Genomic DNA, 26745 nt, shown 5'->3' on the forward strand with positions numbered 1-26745 from the left:
AAGCTTACCGTACGCGTACGGTGCCGTGCGCGAGCTCAATTCTGATTGGTGGTTACATGACTGTAAACATTCGAATCGGTCAAAATCAGAAAGTATCGGCTGCCATTTTCTGTCTCTCGCACTGAAAAACAAAGGTCGATAACACGAAAAGGGGGCAACGAAGAGAGTTGCAGACCCCCTAGCGTTCGTCAGGGGGTACATGAAGGACCAAAAAGTATGAAAAATAAATGTAATAATTTTTTTTTAAAAATCGCGGAGTGCGCGTACGGTAAGCTTACCGTACGCGAACAGTAAAAAAAAATAAAAAAAATAAAAAGAATTAACAATCACATTTAATATATAAATCTAAGGACCCCCAAGGGAGAAAAAAACAATTGATATTTTGTAAAAAATGGCGAGGCGTGCACGGTACGAAATGCGCAACGTGGGCGCTCGGTGCGCGAAGCGCACCGAGTGCCCACAGTGCGCGCACGGTGCGCGGAGCGCACTGTGTGCGCAAAATTAAAAATAAATACATAACTTAGCATTTAAAAAAACGTACAAATTTACTGAAAAAACCATAGGTTTCACACACGTTATAGTTAGGAATTAGCATTTAAAAAACCTTGCAAATTCACTTAAAAAAACATAGGTTTCACACAAGTTATAGTTAGCTGTACATTTCACTCGTAAAAAACCAATGAAATTCCACGTTATAGTTAGATCAGGTAACTATAACTTGCGCGACCGCCACTCTATCAAAAGGATAATGTCATCAGTGATCTCATGAGTGATGCCACTGACCATGTCATGAGTGATGTAATATGTGACGTCATGAGCAGTGGATTGCGGGCGCGCGAGTTATAGTTACCTGATCTAACTATAACGTGGAATTTCATTGGTTTTTTACGAGTGAAATGTACAGCTAACTATAACTTGTGTGAAACCTATGGTTTTTTAAGTGAATATATATATATATATATATATATAAATAATCTACTATAGTTATAGTTAGAACCTAGTTTCCATAGAAAAAGCGTTTTTTGATGTGCTTATAACTTTGGCGTCGTTTGACAAATCTTTACGAAATTTTCGAAAAAGTTCCTCTTTTCAGATCAGCTCCTATCTTGAAAGTTTGGGGGTGATTCGTCAAGGGGGCGCTGAGAAAAAAGGGGGGTCCCAAAACGTGTTTTATTGATGTAATTTCCAAGGGAAACTTTAGACAAGGCTATATGTCAAACTGCTGAACGGAATTACGCCAAATTTGGCACAGAGAAAGATCGTGGTCCAGAAAGCACGCTTTGGTTGAAATGGTGTAAATCCATTCAGTAGTTTTTGAGACATTAAAGGAAAAAAATATCTATCTATCTGGGCGGAGCCTAACTCCCAAGCACGAGCTTGCCTCCGATTGGCTGCTAAGACTTCAAACCAGGAAGTGTTAGCAGCCATCTTGTGCCTCACATTGAGTGAAAATAAAACAATGGTCCCGGGGGCAATTTAATATACCGGAGCTCTGTCTGTGCGAGATACCCCTTTCACGCTCCCTCTCCCCACATCACCAGCTCGCAGATATGCCTTTAGAAGCCAGTCTGTCGGCTCGCAGCTCTCTACCTCTGCGAGCCAGTATGCTGCTGCGTCGGCTCGCAGCTCTCTACCTCTGTGAGCCAGTACGCTGCTTTGTCTTTGCGAGCGGATGACCCGTAGCTCTCCCTCTGCGAGTCAAGCCCATGAGCCGCAGCTCTCCCTCTGCAAACCTGGGTGCGAACTGTTGAAACTAGGAAATGTTTGCAGCCATTTTATGATTCAGTCCACGTCAGCTCACATCTCTCTGTCTGCAAGACAACAAGTCCATAGTTCTACCTCTGCAAGGCAACTCTGAAAACATACCGGAGCTCTAACTGTGCGAGATACCCCTTTCACGCTCCCTGTCCCCACATCACCAGCTAGCAGCTATGCCTTTAGAAGCTAGTCAATCGGCTTGCAGCTCTGTGTCTGCGAACCGTCGGGCCCACAGCTCTACCTCTGCGAGCCAGCCCATTAGCTCGAAGCTGTGTGTCTGCTAACAGGTCCGTCGGCCCGTTGCTCTTTCTGTGCGAGTTAGACCACAGCTCTCTGAAGCATAGCCCCCAACAACCTTTCGGGCCCGCAACTCTCCCTCTGCGAACCACCTCTTTGTGTGTGAGTTCTCGGGCACGCAGTTGTATCTCTGAAGCCAAGACTGGAAATATACCGCAGCTCTTTCTCTGCGAGGTACCCCCTTCACACTCCCTCTCCCGACATCACTGTCCCGCAATTTAGAAAAAACAGTACTAATGACAAATAGCAGAATAGTAGTTTAATATTTAAAAAACCTTTCAAATTCACTGAAAAAAACATAGGTTTTACAGACGTTATAGTTAGAAATTAGCATTTAAAAAACCTTTGAAATTCACTAAAAAAACCATAGGTTTCAGGGATGTGATAGTTAGTTGGACATTTCACTCATACAAAACCAGAGAAATTCCTCTGTTATAGTTAGTTCAGCTAACTATAACTCGCGCCCCCGCAATGCACTGCTGATGACGTCACATATTACATCATTCATGACATGGTCAGTGACATCACTGATGACATCTCAAATTAGCAACCATGGATTGTCAGTTAGGTGAGTGACCAACTGAATTTTATAAGGAACTGACTAGCATAATGGTAGCTATAAAGAAGTACATGTTTTTAGAAATCAAGCTGGAAGGAATGCTGCTCAAAGGATCTTGAACTGTCTCAATAGCTCTAATTCACATACTGCTCTCTCTACTGAACTGCAAATGTAATATTTTGACCAAGATACTGTTGAATGGACTGCTTCTGATTAGCGTTCTGGTCGACCTATGCCTCAGAGAGCAAACAAAAGCGTGTGTGTGTTTTTGATAACCTGTCATACGCAGAGAGGGCTGAAAAGCCAATTGCCTTGATGTCCCTAGTTGCAGATAAGGCCAATGATTTGGTGGAAGGCTTTTCCTATTTGTAATACTAAAGAAAATAAATTTTAGATTAAAATTTCTATCCTGGTTAAAATTACTGTATGGTGCCACATTAGATAAAGATATATGCAAATAGAAGCCAATTAAGAATGTTTGCAGTATCCAAAAGGACCAGGAAGGGATGTCTGCAATCCCCAATACTGTTTGCCTAACTATATAACTTTTGAACTGCTGGAAAAGAAAAGATTCTCTGATCTGGGCTGGAGATGGTGTAATGATTGGGATTAAAGACTATCACTGCATGGAGATGATATTGTGTTGTTTGTAGCCTGATCCAACAAATTTGATGCACAGACTATAGTTTGCATTTTAAATATATAGCAGATATTCCAGATTTTGCAGTTCTTGGTTAAAGTCTCCGGTGTTTCCTGTTTGAAAGTGGCAACTAATACTTGGATTGGAAATTCTACTTAATGCCCCATTTCTAGTACCCAAATGGCAACAATGGGGTTAGTACCAGATGTTACCAGCCCCACAGGGATTACACATTTTTTTGTTTCACACTGAGATTTCCACTGCTGAGGCTTGGTGAAATTTGTGCATGAATCACAGGGGAAAAGCATGCAGAATCAGCACAGAAACTGATTCCCCCATGTTATTCCTAAAACATTCCCTATATGTACCCTGTATTGGAATTACCAGATTTACTGGTATTAGTAATTACAGGATGGGGAAATGATGGGGATTATTCCAGGTACTCGTAATGAGGCCCTAGAGTGGAAATAGATTTCTCTAAATACATGGGTTTATGGATAACTGCAGACACCGGCAGATTCTACAAATGTATCCTAAACTCTGTATTGCACAATCTAAGTTCAAGTATATTGCAATGGAAAAAAAATATTCGCACTGTTGAGACAGGTAGCACACATCAAAACTATTGCTCTCCTATGATTTCTATAAGTTCTGCAGGAAGGTATTTATGTTATGGTCCTTTAATAAGGTTGACAGAATGAAGAGAGCATTAATATTGAAAGGGGCACTCAGAAAAGCAGTGCCCCATTTGTTCGCCCTGCCGGCTCCCTCCGGAGCACCTTCGGGCCCCGCGGATCCGTCGGAAGGGTTTGCCTCCGTGCCGCCGCCTCTGGCCTTGGCTAAGCCGGCACCATACCCTCCGGCGCCACCGGCTCCAGCCTCAGCTCCGGCCTCGGCCCGGGACTCACGCCGCCGCCGGATCCGACCTCGGCGCCGGCGTCGACCCGGAACTGGTATCTTACCCTCCCATTCAATTTCTTGGAGGAGAGTTTATCCCGTTTCCCAGGGCACCTCGTCCTTATCGGCCTCTTCAGCAACCGGTGGAGGAAGGGGAATACTGGGAGGGGTCTGAGGACCCTCTCGCAGCTCAATGCAAGGATGAGTCTGAGTGGGAAGGCGATGTGGAGGGTCCAGCGGATCTGGATTTCTCTCCACACCCTGGTACTCTGTCCCTTTCTTCCGTGGCCACAGAGGAGGTTGGAATTGTTTCCGTGGTTTTGCATCGGGCAGTTGAGTTTCCTTCTGTACCTATCAGGACCAATCTCCTAACTGAGGTCCTGCAGCCGCAGTCCTCCTGTGCGGAACTGTTACTGCCCTTCAATGAAGCGCTTAATGATTTACTGTTGGACATCTGGATTAAACCTAAAACAGGAGTCCCTGTAGACAAGGGTGTGGCGCACCGCCATCGGCGCCGGGCGATCCCAGTTTTCTCACACAACACCCGACGCCTGAGAGTCTGGTTGTCCATGCTTCTGCCTTGAGTGCATTCCCTTCTGCTCCTCCTGACAGTAATTTAGGAAACAGGAGCAATTTGGGAAAAAGATTTTCACATCTGCCAATTCTGGGTTGCGGGCCGTGAATACTGCATGCCTGCTAGGCCACTATTCCCATTCTGTGTTGTACACTGTGTCACAGGTGCTGCCTCAGTGCCCTGTGGAAGCACAGGCGGTTGACTCCCAATCCATTACCGAAGGAAGAGATGCTGCAAAATGTACTATTCGTTGTGACTTGACACGGCCGATTCTCTCGGTTGGGCACTTTTCGCAACCGTGGCGCTCCTTCGTTATGCTTGGCTCCGAACTACTGGCTTTTCTGGGGATGTCCAGAACACCCTGTTGGACATGCCCTTTGATGGTACACGACTCTTTGGTGATAAGGCGGATAGCACCCTAGAACGCTTTAAGGACTCTTGGGCTACGGCCCAGTCCTTGGGTCTTGCCACCACGCGTACTCCCTCTGGGTCTACTTTTTGGTCCTTTCGAGGTCAAGGTCAGGGCACCCAGGCGCATTCCTTTCAGACCCGCAAGGCTGTGCAACCACAGTCTCAGTGCAGCCGCGGACGTGGGACCTGCCATGGTGGGTCCCGAGGACAGCGGATGGGTCAGTCCACCACCTCCCCTGCCGCTGCCGCCTCTCAACCTTCCTAGTCCAGTGTTTCAGGCCCACCTGATGCCAGTGGGTGGCAGGATTCGCCATCACCTTCCCCACTGGCACTCCATAACCTCAGACAGGTGGGTTCTGTAAATAGTCCGCAGGGGCTATTCCCTCCCCTTCAAATCTACCTCTCCAGCCATGCCACCTAAGTACCACCGCATGTCGGAGGAACACTTGGCACTTCTCCAGCAGGAAGTTACGGCCCTCTTGGCCAAGGGGGCCATCAAGCGTGTTCCGACGCCAGAAGTAGGTCGTGGTTGTTATTTCCACTACATCTTGGTTCCGAAGAAGGACAAAGGTCTGCGCCCTATCTTAGACCTCCGGAACGTCAATCGCTTCCTCCGAAAGGAGAAGTCCAAGATGCTCACGCCCGCTCAGGTCTTGTCTGCTCTAGACCCGCAAGACTGGCTGGTAGCGTTGGACTTGCAGGGTGCTTATATTCATATGCCCATCCTGCCAGCCCATCAGCGTTACCTATGGTTCAGGTGGCCACGAGCACTTTCAGTTCACCGTGCTCCCTTTTGGCCTTACCAGCACCCCTCGGGTATTCATGAAAGTCATGGCGGTGGTCGCAGCTCATTTGCGCAGATCAGGGGTTTCAGTCTTCCCCTACCTCGACGACTGGCTGTTGAAGGCGGGCTCGCCCCAGGCAGTCATCTCCCACCTCCAGACTACGGCTGAAGTCGCACCTGATTCCCTCTCAGAAGCTCCTCTTCATCGGAGCAGTTCTGGAAACGTCGCAGTTTCGGGTTTATCCTCCCGAACAGCGAGTCCGTGACATTCGGGCTATGATTCTGATCTTTCGGCCCTGGTCCTGGGTTTTGTTCAGGAAGACACTGAGGCTGCTGGGCCTCATAGCCTCCTGCATCCTGCTGATCGATCATGCCAGATGGCATATTCGGGCTCTGCAGTGGAACCTGAAGTTCCAGTGGACGAAGCATCGGGGGAACCTGTCTGACTACATCCAGATCTCGGAGGGCACTGCACAGGACTTGCAGTGGTGGCTCACGAACCAACGTTGGGTCAGCGGCAGATCCCTCTCCCTTCCCCAACTGGAGCACATAGTGGTGACGGACGCATCCCTCCTGGGATGGGGCGGCCACATGGGAGAGGCAGAGATCAGAGGCCTCTGGTCTCCGGTGGAGTCCAAGCTCCATATCAACCTTTTGGAGCTAATGGGGGATCCTACTTGCACTCAAAGCATTTCTTCCCCCTGTCAAGGAGAGAGTAGTGCAGGTGTTCACAAACAACACCACCACCATGTGGTACTGCAACAAGCAGGGCGGGTTGGGGTCATGGACCGTATGTCACGAGGCTCTACGTCTCCGGACCTGGCTGGAACGTCAAGGAATTTCCTTGGTGGTTCAACACCTGGCAGGTACCCTGAACGCCAGGGCGGACAAACTCAGCCGAAGGTGCATGTTGGATCACAAATGGCATCTTCTCTCGGAGGTGGTGCAAGATCTCTTTCAGCAGTGGGGAGAACCTTGCTTAGATCTATTCGCCACTGAAGAGAACACGCAAGCGCACTATCTCCCAATGGGTTGTCTTGGGCATTAAAGCTTGTTACTCTCTGGCTAAAAAGGAACCTTCGGTTGGACTGCGCACCTATTCTACCAGGGCGAGAGCAGCTACTACAGCATTGGGACGCGATGTCCCCATGCAAGACATCTGTTAGGCGGTCACTTGAGCCTCGTTGCATTCTTTCACTAAGCACTATTGCCTTGACAGTCAGGTCCGGAGAGACTGCTTCTTTGGCCGTTCAGTTCTCCGTGACTTTCTGGTGTAATCTCACTTCGCAGACCCACCACCAGGGTTGGTATTGCTTGGGTATGTATTCTAAGGTAAGGAATCTATCACTAACGTGTCTCTTTCAGATGCACAAATTACTTACTTGTGTAACGATATATCTGTAAGAGACATTAGTTAGTGATAGATTCCTTACCGCCCGCCCATCCTCCCCGTTCTGCGAACTGTTCTCTAGGGTTCAGGTCATCCCTTTCAGGGCCCAAGTTCTATTGCACCAGTAGTCAGTCTCTGGCATGGCTCAGTGCTTCTGGCGTGGGAAAGTTGAGTACAGAACTGACGTCAGCGCGCGTGGGGGTGTCTAAGTAGCTGTGACGACGTCATCTCAGTGGCTACGATGCCAGCGACATGCGCAGAGCCATACGACGATGCCTACTGACTGCTGACAAAAACTTTCCGGATCCAGTCTGATGCCTGGGAATATTCTAAGGTAAGGAATCTATCACTAACTAATGTCTCTTACAGATATATCGTTACACAAGTAAGTAACTTGTGCTTTACTGCCACTTCGACTTGGCATTAAAAACTTTTTTCCAAGCCTTAAACTCCCCTTTTATTACATATAAATCATCCCTAAGGTAGGCCCTAAGTAACCCGAGGGGCAGGGTGCTTTGGAAGTAAAAGGTAGGACATGTACTTTTATGTTTTCCATTGCCTGGCAGTGACAAACAGCCTATTTTGTTTTTCACCACTGTGAGGCCAACCCCCCTCATAGGCCAGCATTGGTAATTCCTTAATGCACTTTTAGGCTGTGATTCCTGATCAGAGAGGAGTAGCTTTTTAATGTTTCATATGTTTGGAATGGTAATGATAAATCCTCCTTACTGGTGAATGTGGATTTAACATTACTGTTTAAGAAATGCAACTTTTAGAAAGTGGACATTTCTCTGTATTTACTGCTCTGTGTGTCTGACAGCCTGTCTCCAATACACATCACCCACATGCCCACACCACATCTTCAACAAAGCCAGCACCACCATCGCACCCCATCTCCGGAATGCCATCAACATCTCATTCGAGACAGCGACCCTCCTGGAGAGCTGGAAGCACGCAGAGATCAAGGCCTTACTCAAGAAATCCAAGGCGGACCCCAAGGACCTCAAGAACTTCCGACCCATCTCCCTGCTCCCGTTCCCAGCGAAGGTCATCGAGAAGGCCATCAACAATCAACTGACCAGTTTCCTCGAGGAGAACAGCATCCTAGACCCTTCCCAGTCCTGGTTCCACAGCAATCACAGCACCAAAACTGCCCTCCTCGCCGCCACTGATGACATCAGGACCCTGCTAGACAACGAAAACAACGCGGCCCTCATCCTCCTGGACCTGTCAGCCGTCTTTGACACGGTCTGCCACCGCACACTACGAACATGCCTCTACAACGCCGGAATCCAAGAAAAGGCCCTGGACTGGACCACCTCCCTCCTCTCTGGCAGAACACAGAGCGTCCGCCTCCCCCCTTCCGCTCCGAAGCCAACAAGATCATCTGCGGCATACCCCAGGGCTCATCACTCAGCCCAACGCTGTTCAACATCTACATGGCACCACTCGCCCACGTCGCCCGACTGCACGACCTCAACATCATCTCCTATGCTGACGATACCCAGCTGATCCTCTCCCTCACCAAAGACCCCCACACCGCCAAATCCAACCTCCACAAAGGAATGAAGGCCGTTGCCGACTGGATGAGGAACAGCCGACTGAAGCTGAACTCGGACAAGATGGAGGTCCTCATCCTCGGATCCACCCACTCGGCCTGGGATGGCTCCTGGGGGCCGACTGCCCTAGGAACAGCCCCTACACCCACCGACTACGCACGCAACCTAGGGGTCATCCTCGACTCCATCCTCTCATGACGAAGCAGGTCAACGTCGTCTCTTCCTCCTGCTTCAACACCCTCCGCATGCTCCACAGTATCTACAAGTGGATCCCCACCGAAACAAGAAGGACGGTCACCCAGGCCCTCGTCAGTAGCAGACTGGACTACGGAAACGCCCTCTACGCAGGAGCCTCGGCCAAACTCCTGAAACAGCTCCAACGCATCCAGAATGCCTCCACTTAACATCCCTCACCGCAGCCACATCACACCCCACCTGAGAGACCTGCACTGGCTCCCTGTCAACAAGAGGATAACCTTCAAGCTCCTCACCCACGCATACAAGGCACTCCACAAAACCAGAGCAGCGTACCTCAACAGCCGACTCAGCTTCCACACCCCCACCCGCCTGCTCCGCTCCGCAGACCGCGTCCTCGCCACTGTCCCCCGCATCTGAAGAATGACCACCGGTGGCAGATCATTGTCCCACCTCACTGTCAAGACATGGAACACCCTCCCCATCCACCTACGGCAGACCCAAGACCTTCTGACCTTCAGAAGACTTCTCAAAACCTGGCTCTTTGAACAGTAGCAGCACTCCCCCCCCTTAGCGCCTTGAGACCCTCTCGGGTATGTAGTGCGCTTTACAAATGCTATGATTGATTGATTGATTGATCTAGACTGGGTGACAGCTACACTTTGAACATTCCCTCTAGACAGCCACAAACACTGGAAGGTGAGGCTCATCTGTATTATGAGCACTCATCCGCATTCATCTGCATTCTGATGGGTCTTCCTGGGCAGGGAGGTATGGGAGGGGCTAACACTTACACTTCAATAAGTAGTGTCCTGTTCACACACCAAGCACTGACTTACCCCCACAGATAGCCTAGCAGCCTTGGTTGAAAGGGATCCTTGTGCACTTAAGAGAGTTGCTTTGAAGTTACCCAACATCAAAGATATTTTTAGTTATAAGTACTGTAATTCTGACCCCTTGAAATCAAACACTTCTGGAACCTGAACTAAACCTCTGCTAGAAGGACTGCTGTGCTGCTCAAATGACTCAACTGGACTTGTTTTCTGGAAGGACTGTTTTTCTGCTTGTTGCCCTGCTGCGTGATGCTCCCTGACTGCTGAAGGAGAGCTGAACTCTGCCTTCACTTCAAGTGATCTCCAAGGGCTTGCTGGCATGACTCCTGTTTTCTGAAGTCTCGGGGATACCAAAGACTTCATGCAATTCTGCTGGGGCTGCTGGACTCTGCCTTCTATGAGTCCTACCTTTGCCTGAGGTGCCCCCTCCATGTTCTGGGCCTCAGAAATGGGTTCTGCATCTGCTTTCATCAAAATCGACGCATAGCCACCACTGCTCAGATCACAATCAACGCATCGCCCTTCGACGCCAATGCAGAGACTGTTCGACGACAGCGGTTCTACAGCCTGCGCGGCCCGATGACGATGCTCTGCATGGCCCGATGACGATGCTCTGCATGGCTCGATGACGACGCATTACCTTCAGTTCAGCGAAGCTCGATGACGATGCAGCAACCCAGCTGCGTGGAAAAGTTTGATGCATCGGGCCCCCAATTGCCGATTCTTTGCTCCATCCAAGTTACTTTCTCAGTCGGCCCTACGTGGGTCCTGTAGCCAGCATGCCCTCCATTGTAGTCGGTTTGAACTTTGGATTTACACCAGTCCCTTGTGACCTCAAGTAACCTTTTGACCACTACGGGCGTCTAAGCACTATTTTTGCATTTAATCTTTACTAATTCATATCTCGACTTCTATTGTTTTGATTTTTTTTGTTTTGGTCTTGTTTTACTCAGATAAATATTCTCTATTTTTCTAAACTTGTGTGGAGTTTTTTTGTGGTGTATTCATTGTGTTTCTGTGTGTGTTGCACAAATACTTTACACATTTCTTCTTTAGATAAGCCTGACTGTTCTGTGCCAAGCTACCATAGGGTGAGCACGGGTTATCTTTTATTGTGTATCTAGGTTACCCTGACAAGAGTAGTGAATCCTGCCTGGCCAGGGTACATGCCTCAGCCAACCAGGAATCTCATTTCCAACAGTGAGCCTTTACACATCAAGAAGAACAACTTCTTAGCATGGGGAGATTTGCTAAGGGTGGAAATGGTTACTGAGACATACTTTATAGAGGCAAAGTATTTTCATCACCTACGAACTTGCCAGAAAAATATCTCGAAGTAAGGTGGATTAGTCCTAAGCCGCTGACAATTCAGGAGTGAATTTGCACCATGGACTCGTGCATGACTGCAGACAGGGTGGTGTATATAGGAAGAATTTTGACAAGATCCCATTTCCCACAAACGAACCGTGTATCTTGCCACCAATGATTAGACCTAGATTCTGTGATGCTGAGTGATCCTTTAGTTGGCACTTAAAATATGAACTTTTCCCAAATCTGTACAAATGATTCACTCCCAAATGTATATCATAACTAACAAAGTATCGAACAAAAGGCAGAGCCATGGCATACATCAGCATGGGGATTTAAATCTTTGTCCCTGCTTCTATTTGAGAACTGTTACTGACTAGATCTCAAGTTGATAATTCAGAATTAGAAATGTGAGCATAACCATTTCTTATTTATTTTGCCAAAGGACAAACCAGAGTCAGAAGAGAAAGAAGAAATGATGGCAGAGATCCAAAAACAAAAAGAAGTTTTCACAGCACTATTTGACGAGAAACGTCATGAACATCTTCTTGGAAAAGGTACATTCAGCAGACAAAGTTAAAAAAGTTCAGATTTTTAAAATAGGACGCAGACATTCATAAAGAAAGAAACAAACCACACACTGTATTAACCACAAACTTAATCACATTTTGGGACCCTACGAGTAAAATCCCTGTGTCTGCTTTGTATAATGTTCACAGTTAAATGCGGAAGCATGTACAGATATCATTATGTCCACAAGAAGCAACCATTGTATTCTGTTGTCAGCCTGAAAACATTTAACATCAGCACTCCAACATTTCACCTACTTTCTTCTTGCTTTATATTAATTTACACTATTATTGCATTCACAACACCTAGCCATATTGAAAATTCAACAAGTGTGTACAGCGCGAAAGTTATCAAAAACATCTGATTAATATAACAATCCTTAGTGAGCTACACCTTCTGAAGGAAAGCAATACATAATTTTCATTCAAATAAATAAAGGTACTTACCAATAGTTATAGTTGTAACATAGCAACCTAGCGAAGAGCAATCCAGTGCTTAATTTTTAAAACATGAAGTGCCAGGGCCCGTCTCAGAAGGCCGCTGCAGCCTACTGCCACTGACAGTACCAACATAACACCTAACCATCGCACTCCTACAAGTGTGACAATTCAGACTATTTCAGGCAAAACACAGCAATAATAATGGCATGAGAGGCTACTATTATTCATTTTAAGTATATTGACTTAATAAACACAATTGTGCTCATCTCAAAATTAGGCCAGTGCTGACAAGCGCCAGTGCCGAGCACCAGAAACCACTGGCACAAACTAAGCACTGGTGCAATCCATATAATGTTGAAAATAATCATGTACTGGAGACTAAGCAACCATCTGTAGCAAATAACTTTCATATTAACATTCTTTATGCATGAAAAATGTCAAATTTAAGAACACAAAGCAGAACATTTTATCATAAAAACATGAATCATTAGATTTTCAAAAAATATGCAAATCGCAACAGCAGCTATCTTCTAAGTATTAAAATATACAGATAAATTTAGACAACAGCATCTCGACAATCTGGAGAGGAGACTTAAAAAATGAGAGGCAGGTGAGCCTAGAAACAGATGCAATTCTGGTTCTACATAAAGTCCCACACATTGATTTTGTTCCCAGTTTAAGAATGGCTTTGGCTTTCTACTGTCTTAGAACCAGTTCACTCAGAACCAGTTCACGTCCCTATCATGGCGGAATGCGCCATACCCTCTAAATTTTAAAGATTGGTATTCTTAGTGCAGTTTAATAAATGAAATGCTAGTGGATGTTCTTGTCCGCTTATGATGTCTGTTGTGTTTCACTGTTCTTAGATAGAGCTTCACAATAGTGCGTTCAATTTATCAAAAGCCACATGAGCATATTCCACATTTATGTTTTCACAGCTGAGAAAAATTATTAAGAAATAACCATGTTCATTATTTTGATTCCCAAATCAAAAAGGTTACATTTGCTGGAGCAGCAGAAAATATTGGGATTTGATGCAGCAATGAGTGGGTTTCTCCATAGTAAAGTGGAATCCTCTACAATATAAATCTTGAAACAGACACTTTCTCATAAGTAAGAAGTGATGTATCATAGTTAACATGATCTAACTTACTGATTCTATTATCGGCCTGTGCTTGGCTATAATATTTTGTTCCTAAATATGGATCCACTTTAAAAAATGTAAGGCCTGGACATGGTGAACTCCAGAATAGAAAAAAACCCAATACATTATTCACCTACCTGACGTTGGCCAAAACGTTTCTCACTGTGATACAATATTGTTCTATGGGTTATTGTGCAATGTGATGTGGGATATTCTTCATCTTGCAAAACCCATAAGGCACTCAAAATATTGAATGCAATTCAAGTTAAAGAGTGCCCTGATTATGATGTTTATTAGGGTGTATGTGTGACTAAATTGATATAGTGCCTTTGTGGCTAGGTTGCTTGTAGGATCTAGTAGACTTGGTTCAAATTCTGACTGGGCCATTTTACAACACAGAGGAATAGTGGGGAAGTCACTGAATCTCCCCAGACAAAATTAGAGGTACCAAGAAATAAGATAAGTTCAGTATCAATTCTACTTAATTAACTGGAAATCTACAGCTCTTACTTGTTACTGAATACACAATACCTGGGATTTGCATATGTTCACTGTACAAGCATTAGATTAGCTGCAGAGAAGATTATGTATAAGGCTAATGAGGTTCACCATTGCCTATTAGACTCAGTAAATCTTTACTCCATCAGCATATCACATACCTTAGGTTCATGTACAAGGCTCATCGGTGGTCTCAAATAACTGTATGAATTAAGCTATGATAGCTGGATGCAAGCAGTTTCAAAATTATTTGGAATAGGTTAGCCTTGCTTACATTATTACTGATTTCCATGAAGACTGAAAACCTTTCTGATTCCCCCCAAAAAATCATAATGTTACCAAGTTAATGGGACACACTGTAAAAATGTATTGTGTTTCAGGAGACAGACGGCTGTCCTACAATGCCCTGAAGGGAGCTCTGATGATCTACTTTTATAGGTAAGCCTACATTTGCACTTTTTGTACAGATTACCTCTACATTCACACCGGACGTAAATCGGTCATTTGCAATGAAAAGGTGAAACTGGGCATTAAATTGTGTATCAAAGCCAAGGGCATCCTCTAATTATTAGGAATGCATTACTGTAAGGTGTTAAACTAGGCTTCAAAGTATATGCTACTTAGTAACTATATAATATGGACATTGCTCTATTAGCATCCATCGTGGAAGCCCACAACCAAAGCGTAAAATGACTGGGCCTCCCAGCTTATCCTCGGATAAGTAAATCATGTGCCAAGGTCAAAGTTGTAACTGAGCTATACTAAATATGCTATATAAAGGACCTCAGAAAAGAAGAATAAATAACGGCCCCCTTTTACAACAGCTGTCAGATCTGGCATCCTTGGTGTGGTTTGCTCTAATGTTTTTGCCTTCTGACCTCCTGTTTTGCTGACTTCATTTTTGTTGGCCTCGGTATTCTTGGCACTTTTCTCACTGCTAAAAGTGCTAAAGTGCATGTGCTCTTTCTCTAAAACATGATAACATTGGTATAGTGAATAACGTACACACTCCAATTGACATTTCATGTAGAAGGTTATTCCCCCATCGAATGAACGAGGTTCCTCCGCCTGCTTATTTCATCAACTGCCGTCCACATTGATGGTTGCTCAGGTCACACTAAATGCACAGGCCATACATTCCACGTATGAAACACCACATCAATGCCACGAGGTGGTCACGAAGGAAGCACACCAAACTTTAATACACATAAATTATAACATATCTCCTTTCTTTACAGAACAAACAAATTACAATAGAACAAAAGTCAGGTGAAAAAACAAGTGACACACTATTGAAATAGGAGTACAAATAGGGTTAGCCCATACAAGGCAGTACTATCAATTGTGCAGAAATTCCATATCTGATCCAAACAACCTGACATATAATATAACTACTATTTAATTATGTAGTCAGCAAACTTAACTGGCATATGGTGCAATCGATTATGTCTACCTGGAGATCTTACCAGGTGTTTAGTTTTATCAGACCCCTTATTACTACCCTTCGACCACCCGCATTCCTCATTCTACCCAAATATCTACCCGTTCCTCCTTTCCTACCACTAGTTACCACATCTTCCAATAACATAAACGCATCATATTGCACCTCTGCATCTTCATCTTCCACAAAAAATGTAATTGATTCTTTTTTACAAGATAATGCTACTCTTCTTTTGTTCCATTTTTGTCCATTTTTCAACATCACATGGGTTTGGAAAAGTTATGAACCTCATCTTCCTTCCTTCCAAATTTATTTTAAACTAAATCTCCTTCTTCCATCCTTTCTACTATTTTTGTTTACTTTTCTTTTTTCCTTATGCATTTTACTTTCTATTAGCCATTGAGGAGACAACTTTGTTTGTGCCTCTCTACCTCTCATCCTTTTGAAAGGAGTCTCCCCTTTCTCTCCATTTACAGCAGGAGTACATGTCCAAACTACATCTTCCACACTCTTTTTAACATCTTGTTTACCTTGTACTGTCATCAGTATGGTACCCTTAAGTAACCGATTCATGCGCTCAGCCATACCGTTTCCTTGAGGATGGTAAAGAGAAGTGCATACATGTCTTATACCATTCCGCTTCAAGAAACTTTGCATAGTGTGAGACATCCATTGTGTAACATTGTCGGTTATCAACACTCCCGGACAACCTTCTCTCATAATAGCAAGTCTCAAATTCCTAATTACATTTTCAGTTGTGATGTTCTGTAAAACTTCTACAATTACCCATCTTGAATAAATATCCTCTAACACCATGGCAAACTTATATTGTCAGACAAAAAACCCATGGGACCTATAAAATCTAAACAAACCTTTTCCCAAGCACTACCTCTTTCATTCCTCCTCAAAGAACCCATACCTTGTGCTCCAATCTCTAATCTTTTCTCACTTTCTCTACATAACAAACAATTGTCTACCCAAACCTTTACATCCTTATCCATTCCAGACCACCAATACTTGTCAATGAGACATTTCTTAGTAGATGTCTGTCCTAAATGACCTTCATGTGCCAACAGAAACAGCTTCTTCCTCACGCCTTCCTGAGGCACATATCTCTCACCTCTTAGGACTAAACTGGCTATAGCTCCAATGCTAAGCTCTTCTTGTAACTTGACGTAACTTCTTAAAACAGGTCCTACATCATCCTCTCGACTCCAATCAACTCCAATGCTGCTCACCAACTCTGTAAAGACATCATCTTCATTGGCTGCTCTCTGCCACTTACCTTGGTTATAGATTTGAATCCCTCTTCCAGTGCATTTTCTATACTTGCCACTGCACACACCACATCATCCTCACTATCCAAATCTACATCTCCCCATTAAGTGGCATTCTAGAGAAGCAGTTGGCCTGCACATTTCTTCACCCTGTGACATATTCTATTTTATACTTGTAATCCTGTAACTTTGCCGCAAAACACATTAAACAAGAAGACATTTTGTGTGCCCCTCCCAGGCTCAGAATCTTAACCAAAGGTTTGTAATCTGCCTTCAATGTGAAATGACCCCCCCAAAGGTATGTGTGAAAATAATGAACACCGCATGCTACAGCCAAGGCCTCCCTTTCAATGACAGCATAGTTGCGTTCCGACTTATTGAGTATGTATGAAGCAAATGCCACTGGTTTTTCCCTTCCATCTTTCACCTGAGACAGGAGAGCACCAATATAGTGGGCGCAGGCATCAACTCTGAAAAAAAAGTCTTTCTCTGGCTCAAATGGGGTTAAGATACCTCCATTTACTATCTCATCCTTCATTTTTGTAATTGCTCTGTCCTGTTTAGTTCCCCACTCAAATTGCTTACCCTTCCTCAATATTTCTCTAAGAGGCTCAGTTTTGTCAGCAAAATCACTGACAAATTTGGCATAATAATCTACCTATCCCACAAATGATTTTAACTGATCTTTTCCTGTGGGAGTGGCAGCTAATCTAATCGATTTCAGCAAGTCCTCTTTGGGTTCAACTCCCCATTCTGAGATAGTGTAACCCAAATAATCTATTTCTGTCCACAAAAATCTCCACGTATCTTTCCTCACTGTAAGCCCTGCATCACTTAACACTTTGAGTACTTTAACCAATGTACTGTTATGATCTGCTTCACTCACCCCTGTAATCAAAATATCATCTTGGAAATGATTTACGTTTTCAACATCACTAAATAAATTATGCATTTGTTGAAAAACTCTGGTAGCAGATGCCAAGCCAAAGAGAAGTCTTCTAAATTTGCAAACACCTTCCATAGTAACAAAAGCATAATATTGTTTTGATTTTAGATGTAAAGCAATTTGATATTATGCTGATTTTTGAACCAGCATTGTGAAAAATGTTGCTTTATAAATTAATAACACCATCTCTGAAATATTGGGCAATGAAAAACTGCCCACTACTATGTTTTGGTTCAACGATCTACGGTCAACACAAAACCTCAATTTACTATCCTTTTTTGTGTGATCTTGACCAGAGAGAAACATTCGGACTCCTCCATAGACTCAATAATCCTTTCCTTTGGCATATGCTTTGGCATCTCGTTTACTTCATTGCAAATAGCAATAGGAATTTTCCATACACGATGTCTAATGGGTTTAGCATCCTCTTTCACTTTAATTTCATGAACATACCCTTGAGTTTTCCCAACTTGTTACTGAATACATTATCTTAATTGACTAAAATAATTTTTAAAACATCAAACGTTTGCACTATAAATACTTGTTCCTTTGATCTGGGATCAAGACCCACATGCAAATCATGTTGTTGGACCCAACCCAAAATGGCTGGACCCTCAGGTGACACATACATCTTGCCCACTGCTTTCCTACCTTTAATTTCAAAATGTGTCTTGGCAAACCCCTCAATAAGTATTGTTTCTCCCTCATACCCCTGAGGCATAATATCACTGTTGAATAATTTAGTGTTAGGCCACTTTTCTTCAAAACTATTTCTGGGAATAATAGTGTACATAGACCCCGGATAAACCATCATTGCCAGAGGTACCCCACTTAACGTAAACACTGCCCTTGATCCTTGTATCTTTACATTTTCCCCACTCTCAACACAGAGAACTATGTCTGGTGTACCACTGTCTTCATCCACAAATGCCACCCTGTTTTTTGAGAGATCTGTGCACAGTCTTGCTAAGTGTCCTCTCTTCCCACATTTCCTGCAATCTTTATCTCTTGCAAAACACCCCCTGAAATCCACAGCATGTCCATGCTCACACATCTATAGCATCCACTGAATTTACTTTTGCTTTCATTAAGGACCTTCATTTTAGGATTACTAACTCACTATTTGTAGTCCCCCTCTTGTTTTCCTTTGATTTCACATTCCATATGTGTCACAAAACATCAATGCCACAAGCTAGTCACGAAGGAAGCACGCCAAACTTTAATACACCTAAATCCAGTAGGCCTGTACATTAAATACTACAAGTGGTCGTTTAGCACTGATTGTGCCACCCACTCAAGCAGCCCTTTAAACCTGTCTCTGACCTTCCATTGCAGAGCCTAGGTGTGTATTTTAAACTGCCATTTTGACCTGGAAAGTTAACTCTTGCCAGGACAAAATTGTATTTTTAATACATATAAGTCACCCCTAAGGTAGGCCCTGGACAGCCTCAAGGACAGGGTGCAGTGTATTAAAAAAGTTGGACATGTACTTTTAAGTTTTACATGTCCAGGTAATGAAAAACACTTATATTTGTTTTTCACTATTGCAAGGCCTATCCCTCCCATAGGTTAACATTGAGATTACCTTATTACATTTTATAAGTGTAATATCCAATTAGGAAAATATAGATATGTCAGGTTTGGTGTCTCTATGCCCACAATTTTAAATCACAACGTATGGTAAAGTTGGATTTTACGTTGCAAGTCTAAAACTGACACTTTTAGAAAGTTGGCATTCTCTTACTTTAACCATTCTGTGCCTCTCCTTGTCTCTGAATACACATCTGAGGTGGGTGACAGCTGGGCTTTTTGCATTTCCAATAGACAGCCACACATAAAGAGAGCATAGGTGCCCCAGATGGGTAATCACCAGGTTGAGTGTCCTTCCTGGGCAGGATGGGAGGGAAGAGCCAACACTTGTACCTGAATTGTGCTGCACCTGTCCCCACTCAGAGCTCTAAACCCTCTGTAGTGAGTCTGGAGCCAGGGCAGGAAGGGAAGGGACTTTGTGCACTTCAAAGGCCTTTCTTTGAGTCTTCTCCACTTCAAAGGCAAAACTGGGTATATGTACTGGACCTGAGGACATTCTACCAGTTCTTTCTGCTGTGCTGCTGAAAGAACTGTCACTCTGCTGGACTCCTGCTTTGCTGTGCCTGCCCTGCAGCCCTCCTTGCCTGGGAATGAGAAGGACTTGACTGGTATCTCAACATCCCCAGAATCAAGTGACTCCAAGGGCTTGCTAGCTTGCCTCCTGTCCTGAAGTCTCAGGGATATCAAAGACTACCAACAACCCTGATACAGCTTCTAGGTTCTGCCAACTGTGACTCCTGCCCTACCAAGTAGTGCCCATCCAGTCCTGGGAACTTGGAATTGTGATTTTTGGTTGTTTTCTGCAAACTCCATGCATCGTCCCCGTTGCACCGGTCGGAACCAACTCATCTCCGCTCAATGCCGACACATCTCCGCTGCCTCTGAGGCCATAGCTTTGTGCCAAGCTACCAGAGGGTGAGCACAGGTTAATTTAGGGTGTATAACTGACTTACTCTGACTACAATTGTGGTCCCTACTTGGACAGTGTGCATACCTCTGCCAACTAGAGATCCAATTTCTATCAACAACAAAACAGGAAATGTCTCTCTTAAGTAGCAGTGGAGAGTAACAACCTGCAAATGGGTGCACTTGTCCTCCATGCTGTATCCCCACACACCTATCACTTCAACTAGATACACTCTTAAATTAGCTGTGTTTTCTCACACACACCTATTACTTAGCCTAGATACACTTGTAAATTACCTGTGTTTGCTCACTGACTACAACACATTTGTTGATAAAATCATTTCAATATATTTTGATTTAATTTTTTCTTTATGTTAAAGGGTACTACTAGTGTTTTAATTTGCTTGCAGGTATCATGAGGTTAGGAACTAATAGGAAGGATAAGGCATATTAAAAGAAGTGCTTTGCTTCAAGGCAAATGATTTCTCAAGAGCCAAGTGTCTAGAGTTTGGGCCAGATGTATGAACATTTTTTTTTATCCATTCAGTGTCTTTGGGAAAATGCTTTAGTACATATGGCTCTAAATGCAGACAAAGAAGAAGAGTGATCCAGAGTTTGTGAACCTTTTAAAAGTGGAAACTATCATGAGCAGTATTACTTCCAACTAGAGCACCCTAAGATTGTAATAAGCACATAATTGCTCTCTGGTGAAGGAAACAATGTAAAGAAAGCACAATGGACTTTAAACATCACCTTAAATAGAATGTTGCAAAATCAGGACCAGAGAACAATTTCTACTTACTTCAAAGATGTGGCAAAATATGCACAGTCTGCATATTATTCTCATTTGCTGTAGTTTGCTTAGGGTATAAGATGAGTGAGAGGAATACCCCAGAGGGGATGCCAGAGGGGGGTCACAATTGGCAGAATCAGGATAATTGATCAACTCTTCAATCTTATCTAAGTTTAATTAAAAGTAAGGCTCATCCGGTGAGAATATATTTGACACATTTTAATGAAAAAGAAACAAATCTCAGATTTTTTTATATATTTCACCCTAAGCTACATTCCAAAATAGTTTTCTAACATAGTTGGGAATTTTATTTGAAGTCGAATTGAGTAAAATTTAAATTTTGCGTGCATTTTTCCACATATTAATCCAAAGACTGAGCATATAATCAAGTATGGTTATAATTCATAATTGTGAAATTGCCTTACATTAAATGTTTCAGATGAAAAAGCTTTAGTCGAAATAAAATCAGCACTAATTTAATATTGACATTTAGCCCACTGCAGCAGTCTACACAGGCCATTAAAGAGTTTTTTCAGCATTATTGGAGCGATACAGAGGTGAGGATCAATAACAAGGGAGAGAGTCCTTAATGATCAGTATAGTTTGCTGGGCAGTCTATTATAAGTGTGCCCTGTGACCTTTAAAACACTCCACCACTCTAGGCAGACTCTCTCTCCTCTCACAGCTCCTGCTTTCCTTGTTTGATGGTTAATATTGTGTACCTGGCCACAGAGGTAACTGACAAACATGGACAGCAGTAGGAGGTGAATGTTTCTCCCCAGGCTCTGATTCTGTTTAGTTGTGATGCTCCAACATTAATGTGCTTCTCTTTCCAAAACAAATAACAACAACATTAACATACTTTCTTCCTATTCTTCCATTTCCTTTCTAAAGTTTTTGTTTTTACACTAAAACAACTTTAAAACAACTAAAGCAATCCCCCTTCAGCCACATACCATGAGGATAATGCTTGCCTCTGTATCAATAATGGAGTTTAGAAACTCTTTTCATACTCTATGGTGAATCGCTATTTCATTACAAGATCAGAGGCTAGCATTATGTATGTTAAAAGCTTTTCAAAGCTTCCCTCGAAACACGCCCCAAGGGCATGAAATAATGCCTCACAAACACTTCAGTTCCTGACCAATCAGCTGCCCTCAAAGGATCCCATAACAATGCTCCGGATAACATCGCTTTACAATTCGTAGCACCCCTTACTGAATGGGCCTCAAAGAATTCCACATCCACAGATGTCTCTCTCTTTACATAATCCAACCATCTCACTATTGTCACAGTCTTCACTGCCCTAAATGGCTGTACATAAGAAATCAACAACTGCTTTTCTGCTTCATGGCTACAATTCAGATCTAGATGTCAGAGGTCTCCTTAACCTCATACATTTAATTGCGCTACACACCAAAATATCTCTTCCTATCAACTTTCCTTGATTTAATACATGTTCCGCAGCAAATTGTGGACCTCTAACAATTCTGTACTTCAAACCTTTCTCAACTTGCTTTCCAAATTCCCTTATTATCTATGCCTCGTTTCTGGTGTCCTGGACTCCCTGAGAAGCTCAACGGCCCCTTTCGAAAGTCCTTCATAATCTCCAGATCTCCCGAAGCCTTCCAAACAAGAAGGATCAACACTACGCTCACTATTAAGGGGTGCTTCTGACTGTCTTCTCTGATAAGAAGAACACCCTGTGCCTTTAGCATCAAACGAATCTCGCAGGCAGGTCTAACATCCCTGTAAACCATGCCTGATATGTCCAAAAAGGAATACTAGTTCCAACTGACATTTCTCCTGCTTCACCTTCAGCAGAACCCTCTGTAACATCACAAATGGAGGAAAAGTATAAGCCCTTTCTCTAATCATTTTTGCTGGAATGCATCTACTGCTACTGCTCCTGGATAGGTAACCAGCTGCAATATTCTTTCAACTGGGCTGTTAACCTGCTTGCAAACAAATCCAGCTTCATTGGTCCCCAGATCCGAAGTTCCTGAAATACTTGAAATTCAACTTCCAATCGCTTAAATCCCTTTAGAAACATGAATTCCAGTCCGCTATATAATTCTCCTTCCCAGGTAAACACTCCGCCTTCAAAGAAATCCTGTGCTCCAGACAAAAAAATCACAGCTCCTTTGTCAAATCTGTCAAATCTTTAGAGCTTGTTCCCCTCTAAACAATGTATGTACAAAACAGCCTAAACATTGTCCATGCGCAACAACACTGGTCTTCCTTGCAAAACACTCTTGAAGTTGCTCAATGCAAAAAGTCCTGCTTTCAGTTCCAAACAATTTATATGCAAGTTCTTCTCCTACAGCAATCAACATACACCAGTTTCCTGACCTCCCAAATGAGCTCCCCAAACTTGCAAACTCACATTTGTTTCCATGACATAATCTGGAGCACAGTCAAATATTGCCCTGCCATTCAAAGACTCTAAATGATTTTGCCACCACCACTCCTCTCTCGCTTCCAACATCAAAATGATCCTGTCCCCATACCATAAACCTCTCATAAAAGCATCTCCCTTCACCATTCACAGAGCCCAATAATTCAAGAGGTCTGGCAAAATGGCCTGAATATAAGAGGACAATAATCCAATCATTCATGCCAAACCCCTTAAGGTCAAACTCTCCTTCTTCAACACGTCTTATTTCCTTCTTGATCAAATTCACCTTCCTCGCTGGTTACATAAGCATTGTTTGCAGAGTGTCTATCTGAAAGCCCAGAAGTTTCAGCACATTTGAATGCACTACCATTGACTTCTCTTCTTTTATCAAAAAACCCCAAACCTTCCAAACATTCCTTAAAATCCTCACTTGTGCCTCCAATAATTCCTTCTCTTGAGACATCAAAAGTATATTGTTTTGAAATTTAATTATTTGAAGATCCTTCATTAATGGCATTGGATGATGATGAAAATTCACAGGGCCCACATGCAGGCAGGCTCTAAGTATTGGTGGTGTGCAGGGCCAGACTGCTATATAGTGCATGCCCTGTGGGACTGCACTGCGCTCATGCGTTATTGGAGTTCTGTCTGGGATCTGCTGAAGAGCGAGCTCAGTGTGGCTGCCCAGCTGTCTGGCTTTGTTCATGACTTGTTGATTCTCCTGAAATTGTCTAACCCAGAGGAGCGATGGTTGTTCACAACTTTGTCAGAGCGATAGTGGGGATCCTCTGTCATTGGAAGATTGCCAAGCCTGTCTTTTAACACATGACCGTCTGATATACATGATATGGCCTCTTATGAGAAGACCATATACAAATTGAATGACCAAATGCATAACTTCAAGGAGGTATGGGCCTTCTTCCTACGGTGGTGATTGGACCCAAGCAGTGGGACAACAGGATCTGTGTGCCGATTCCTCAGCTAATGCCGGCAGGCATACACACACTGTGAGTTTGTTTTGTTAGAGTACAGAAGTGGCTCCTACCATTAGGAAGCAACCAGGGCATTGCCATACTACCCCCTGGGCGCTACTGGTGCTCCCACGTCACACTTCTCCATGGAGTACCTCAATTCTCTTTCTCTTTCCATTCCTGTTCAACAGGTCACACACCGCACCTGTATCAGGTTTTTGATGTGCCAGGGTTGGAGGGTGGTCTCCTACTGGGTTATGGACGGGGAGGTCTACCTCTGATTCACCCCCTCAGATTCTTCCACCTACCATAGGCAGCTTTCTCAACCCACTTTTTCTCTTCACTCAATTACTGTGTATGCTGTGCATGGAGACTTCTGTTCTGTGTCCTTGGGTTGAATGTTCCTTTATTCAGCATTACTGTTGCTATTTTTTGTTCATGTACATCTTACTGTATATGACTTATCTGCATGCCTTTGTCACTTTTAAAACCCCCCAAAATATTGCAATACGAAAGTATTTCATCTAGGTATATGACCAGACGTATTCCTCTTTCCCTGAAGTAAGCCACAACAGGTTTCAATATTTTGGAGATGCACCATGGGGCTGAAGATAGACCGAAAGGATTTACCTGAAACTGGTAAAGATGCTGGTTTCAACAGAACTGCAGATACTTCTGACTTCCTCGACTCATAGAGATTGTAAAATATGCATCCTTCAAATCCAGTTATACTAACCAATCTTTCTCCTGTGGAATGTCCCTTAACAAATGTATTCCTTCCATCTTGAAATGCCTGAACACAACAAACCTCTTCAACATCCTTAAATTTATCATTGGATGCCAACACTTGTCCTTCTTTTCCAATAAGATGTTGCTTACAAAACCTCTGCAACATTCTTTCACCTTTAATATGACACCCTTCTCCTACATCTGCTTTATCTCACAGTGTACAACCTCCACTAAATCCTTCTCCAGACTCAATTTCTGTTGCTATACTTCTTGGATGGGATTCTCCACGAATTCCAATTTGTAACCCTGAGCCGCCTCTAATATCCATGGATGTCATGTAATCGTTTGCCATTTCTCCACAAAAAACTTCAATCTTCCCCCTACCATGGTTGAGGAAGAAGGAGAATTTATCCCCATTCTGACCTTGTGCTCCTCCAGGGCCTGATACTCTTCCATTACTAATCCTGCTTCTCCCTGATCTTCCTCTGCTCAGGAAAAATCCTTTTGAGGTCTGGAAAACTCTACTGTTTCCACTTGTCTGGCTACAGTAATGGGACCCTGTCTACCCTCGGTCAACAGTAAGTTTCCGGCTGCCTGCCCTGCCAAATACACCACTTCCGAATACACTTTGCATATTGCTTTGCACCTTATCAAGGGTGGTAAAGGTGGAGACGTACTTCATGCTTTTCACCAAACCCTCTGGAAACAATTAGCCTTTTACATCCTCTTCCTACCTTGTCTCCCAACTTTGGATTTATCTTCATCAAAATGACCTTACGCCTCTCAGCAATAAGGACTGCATTTGCGTCCCCAAAGATACAAATCACACTCGGACTCTAACCTCTCAATAGCTCTGTATTCACTAGAATTTTCCTTAAATATGCTTCCTCTGCCATATCAAGAATCCCTGCCAGTGGCCCGAGCATATCTAACAACTTGTCCTGACATTGCTTCAAGGATCACTCTAGACCCTTTCTGGGGTCTCCTCCCAACTTGAATATAAAATAAATTTGGTCTGCATCAAAATTGGGTGTATAACATAGATTTTCCCCTATCGTTGGCCTTGAGCATTCTGCTCTCATCTCAGTCCATACTTCTGTGTCCAAATTTTTCCTAATCCACTCCTTTATACACCTTCCTACTTGTTCTAAAGGGAACCAATCTGCGCTAAGTGGATGTCTAATGTTATATGTTGAAAGTGTATGCTCACCTAGTTGTGTCATAACAACTTCTTCAGTTTTTGAAGGCTTGTCCAATTACTCATCCTCACCTGCAAAGGCATCATCATCATCATTCTGTAGATCTAACAAATATTAATCAAGTCAAGTCAAAAGTCTTTATTCGATTTTCGAATACAAATCGTAAAAGCACAAATCACAGCTTAGGGCATTGATACACATATGTTAACAAAAATAATAACATCAGTACAAAATAAACAGCAATAATAAAGTGCATTGGTTGGGCAAAAAGTATTGTCTAAAAACTAATCAGAGAAATTTTAAAACAGCATCATAAAAATCTTTAGGAATTAACCCTCTATCGATTTCCTATCGCGTATAGACATTTTAAGAAAGCAGGAATCTCTGAAACAAATGTCAGAGCTACCTAACATATGAAGGTGCGTAAAGGTCTCCCTACACTTTGTACGAACAAGTGATTTCAGAATGTGCCTAAGACAGTTAAAAAGATTAACAATAACATTTCCTGAAAAACATGAAGTGCAATAAAGATAGCTTTGTCGTTCCATCACAGGAGCATGGAGGTAAATTACTGCCCCACACATTTGTCTCTTCAGAAAATCACAACAGGCACCAATAAGTCCCTATCCTAAATCTAA

General features: G+C 43.4%; 1 protein-coding gene across 1 annotated transcript in view; it reads left to right on the top strand.

The window, feature by feature from the left end:
* The window catches only part of TDO2 (tryptophan 2,3-dioxygenase), a 161558-nt gene that overhangs the window by 106923 nt on the left and 27890 nt on the right, over positions 1 to 26745 (top strand). The window contains exons 8-9 of the mRNA XM_085641715.1: positions 11651 to 11762; positions 14238 to 14295. Coding sequence (XP_085497841.1) covers positions 11651 to 11762; positions 14238 to 14295 — 170 coding nt within the window. The remainder of the gene's footprint in view (positions 1 to 11650; positions 11763 to 14237; positions 14296 to 26745) is intronic.

The sequence above is a fragment of the Triturus cristatus genome, chromosome 2_2 (genome assembly GCF_964204655.1).
Source record: "Triturus cristatus chromosome 2_2, aTriCri1.1, whole genome shotgun sequence".
In the NCBI taxonomy this organism is placed as follows: domain Eukaryota; kingdom Metazoa; phylum Chordata; class Amphibia; order Caudata; family Salamandridae; genus Triturus; species Triturus cristatus.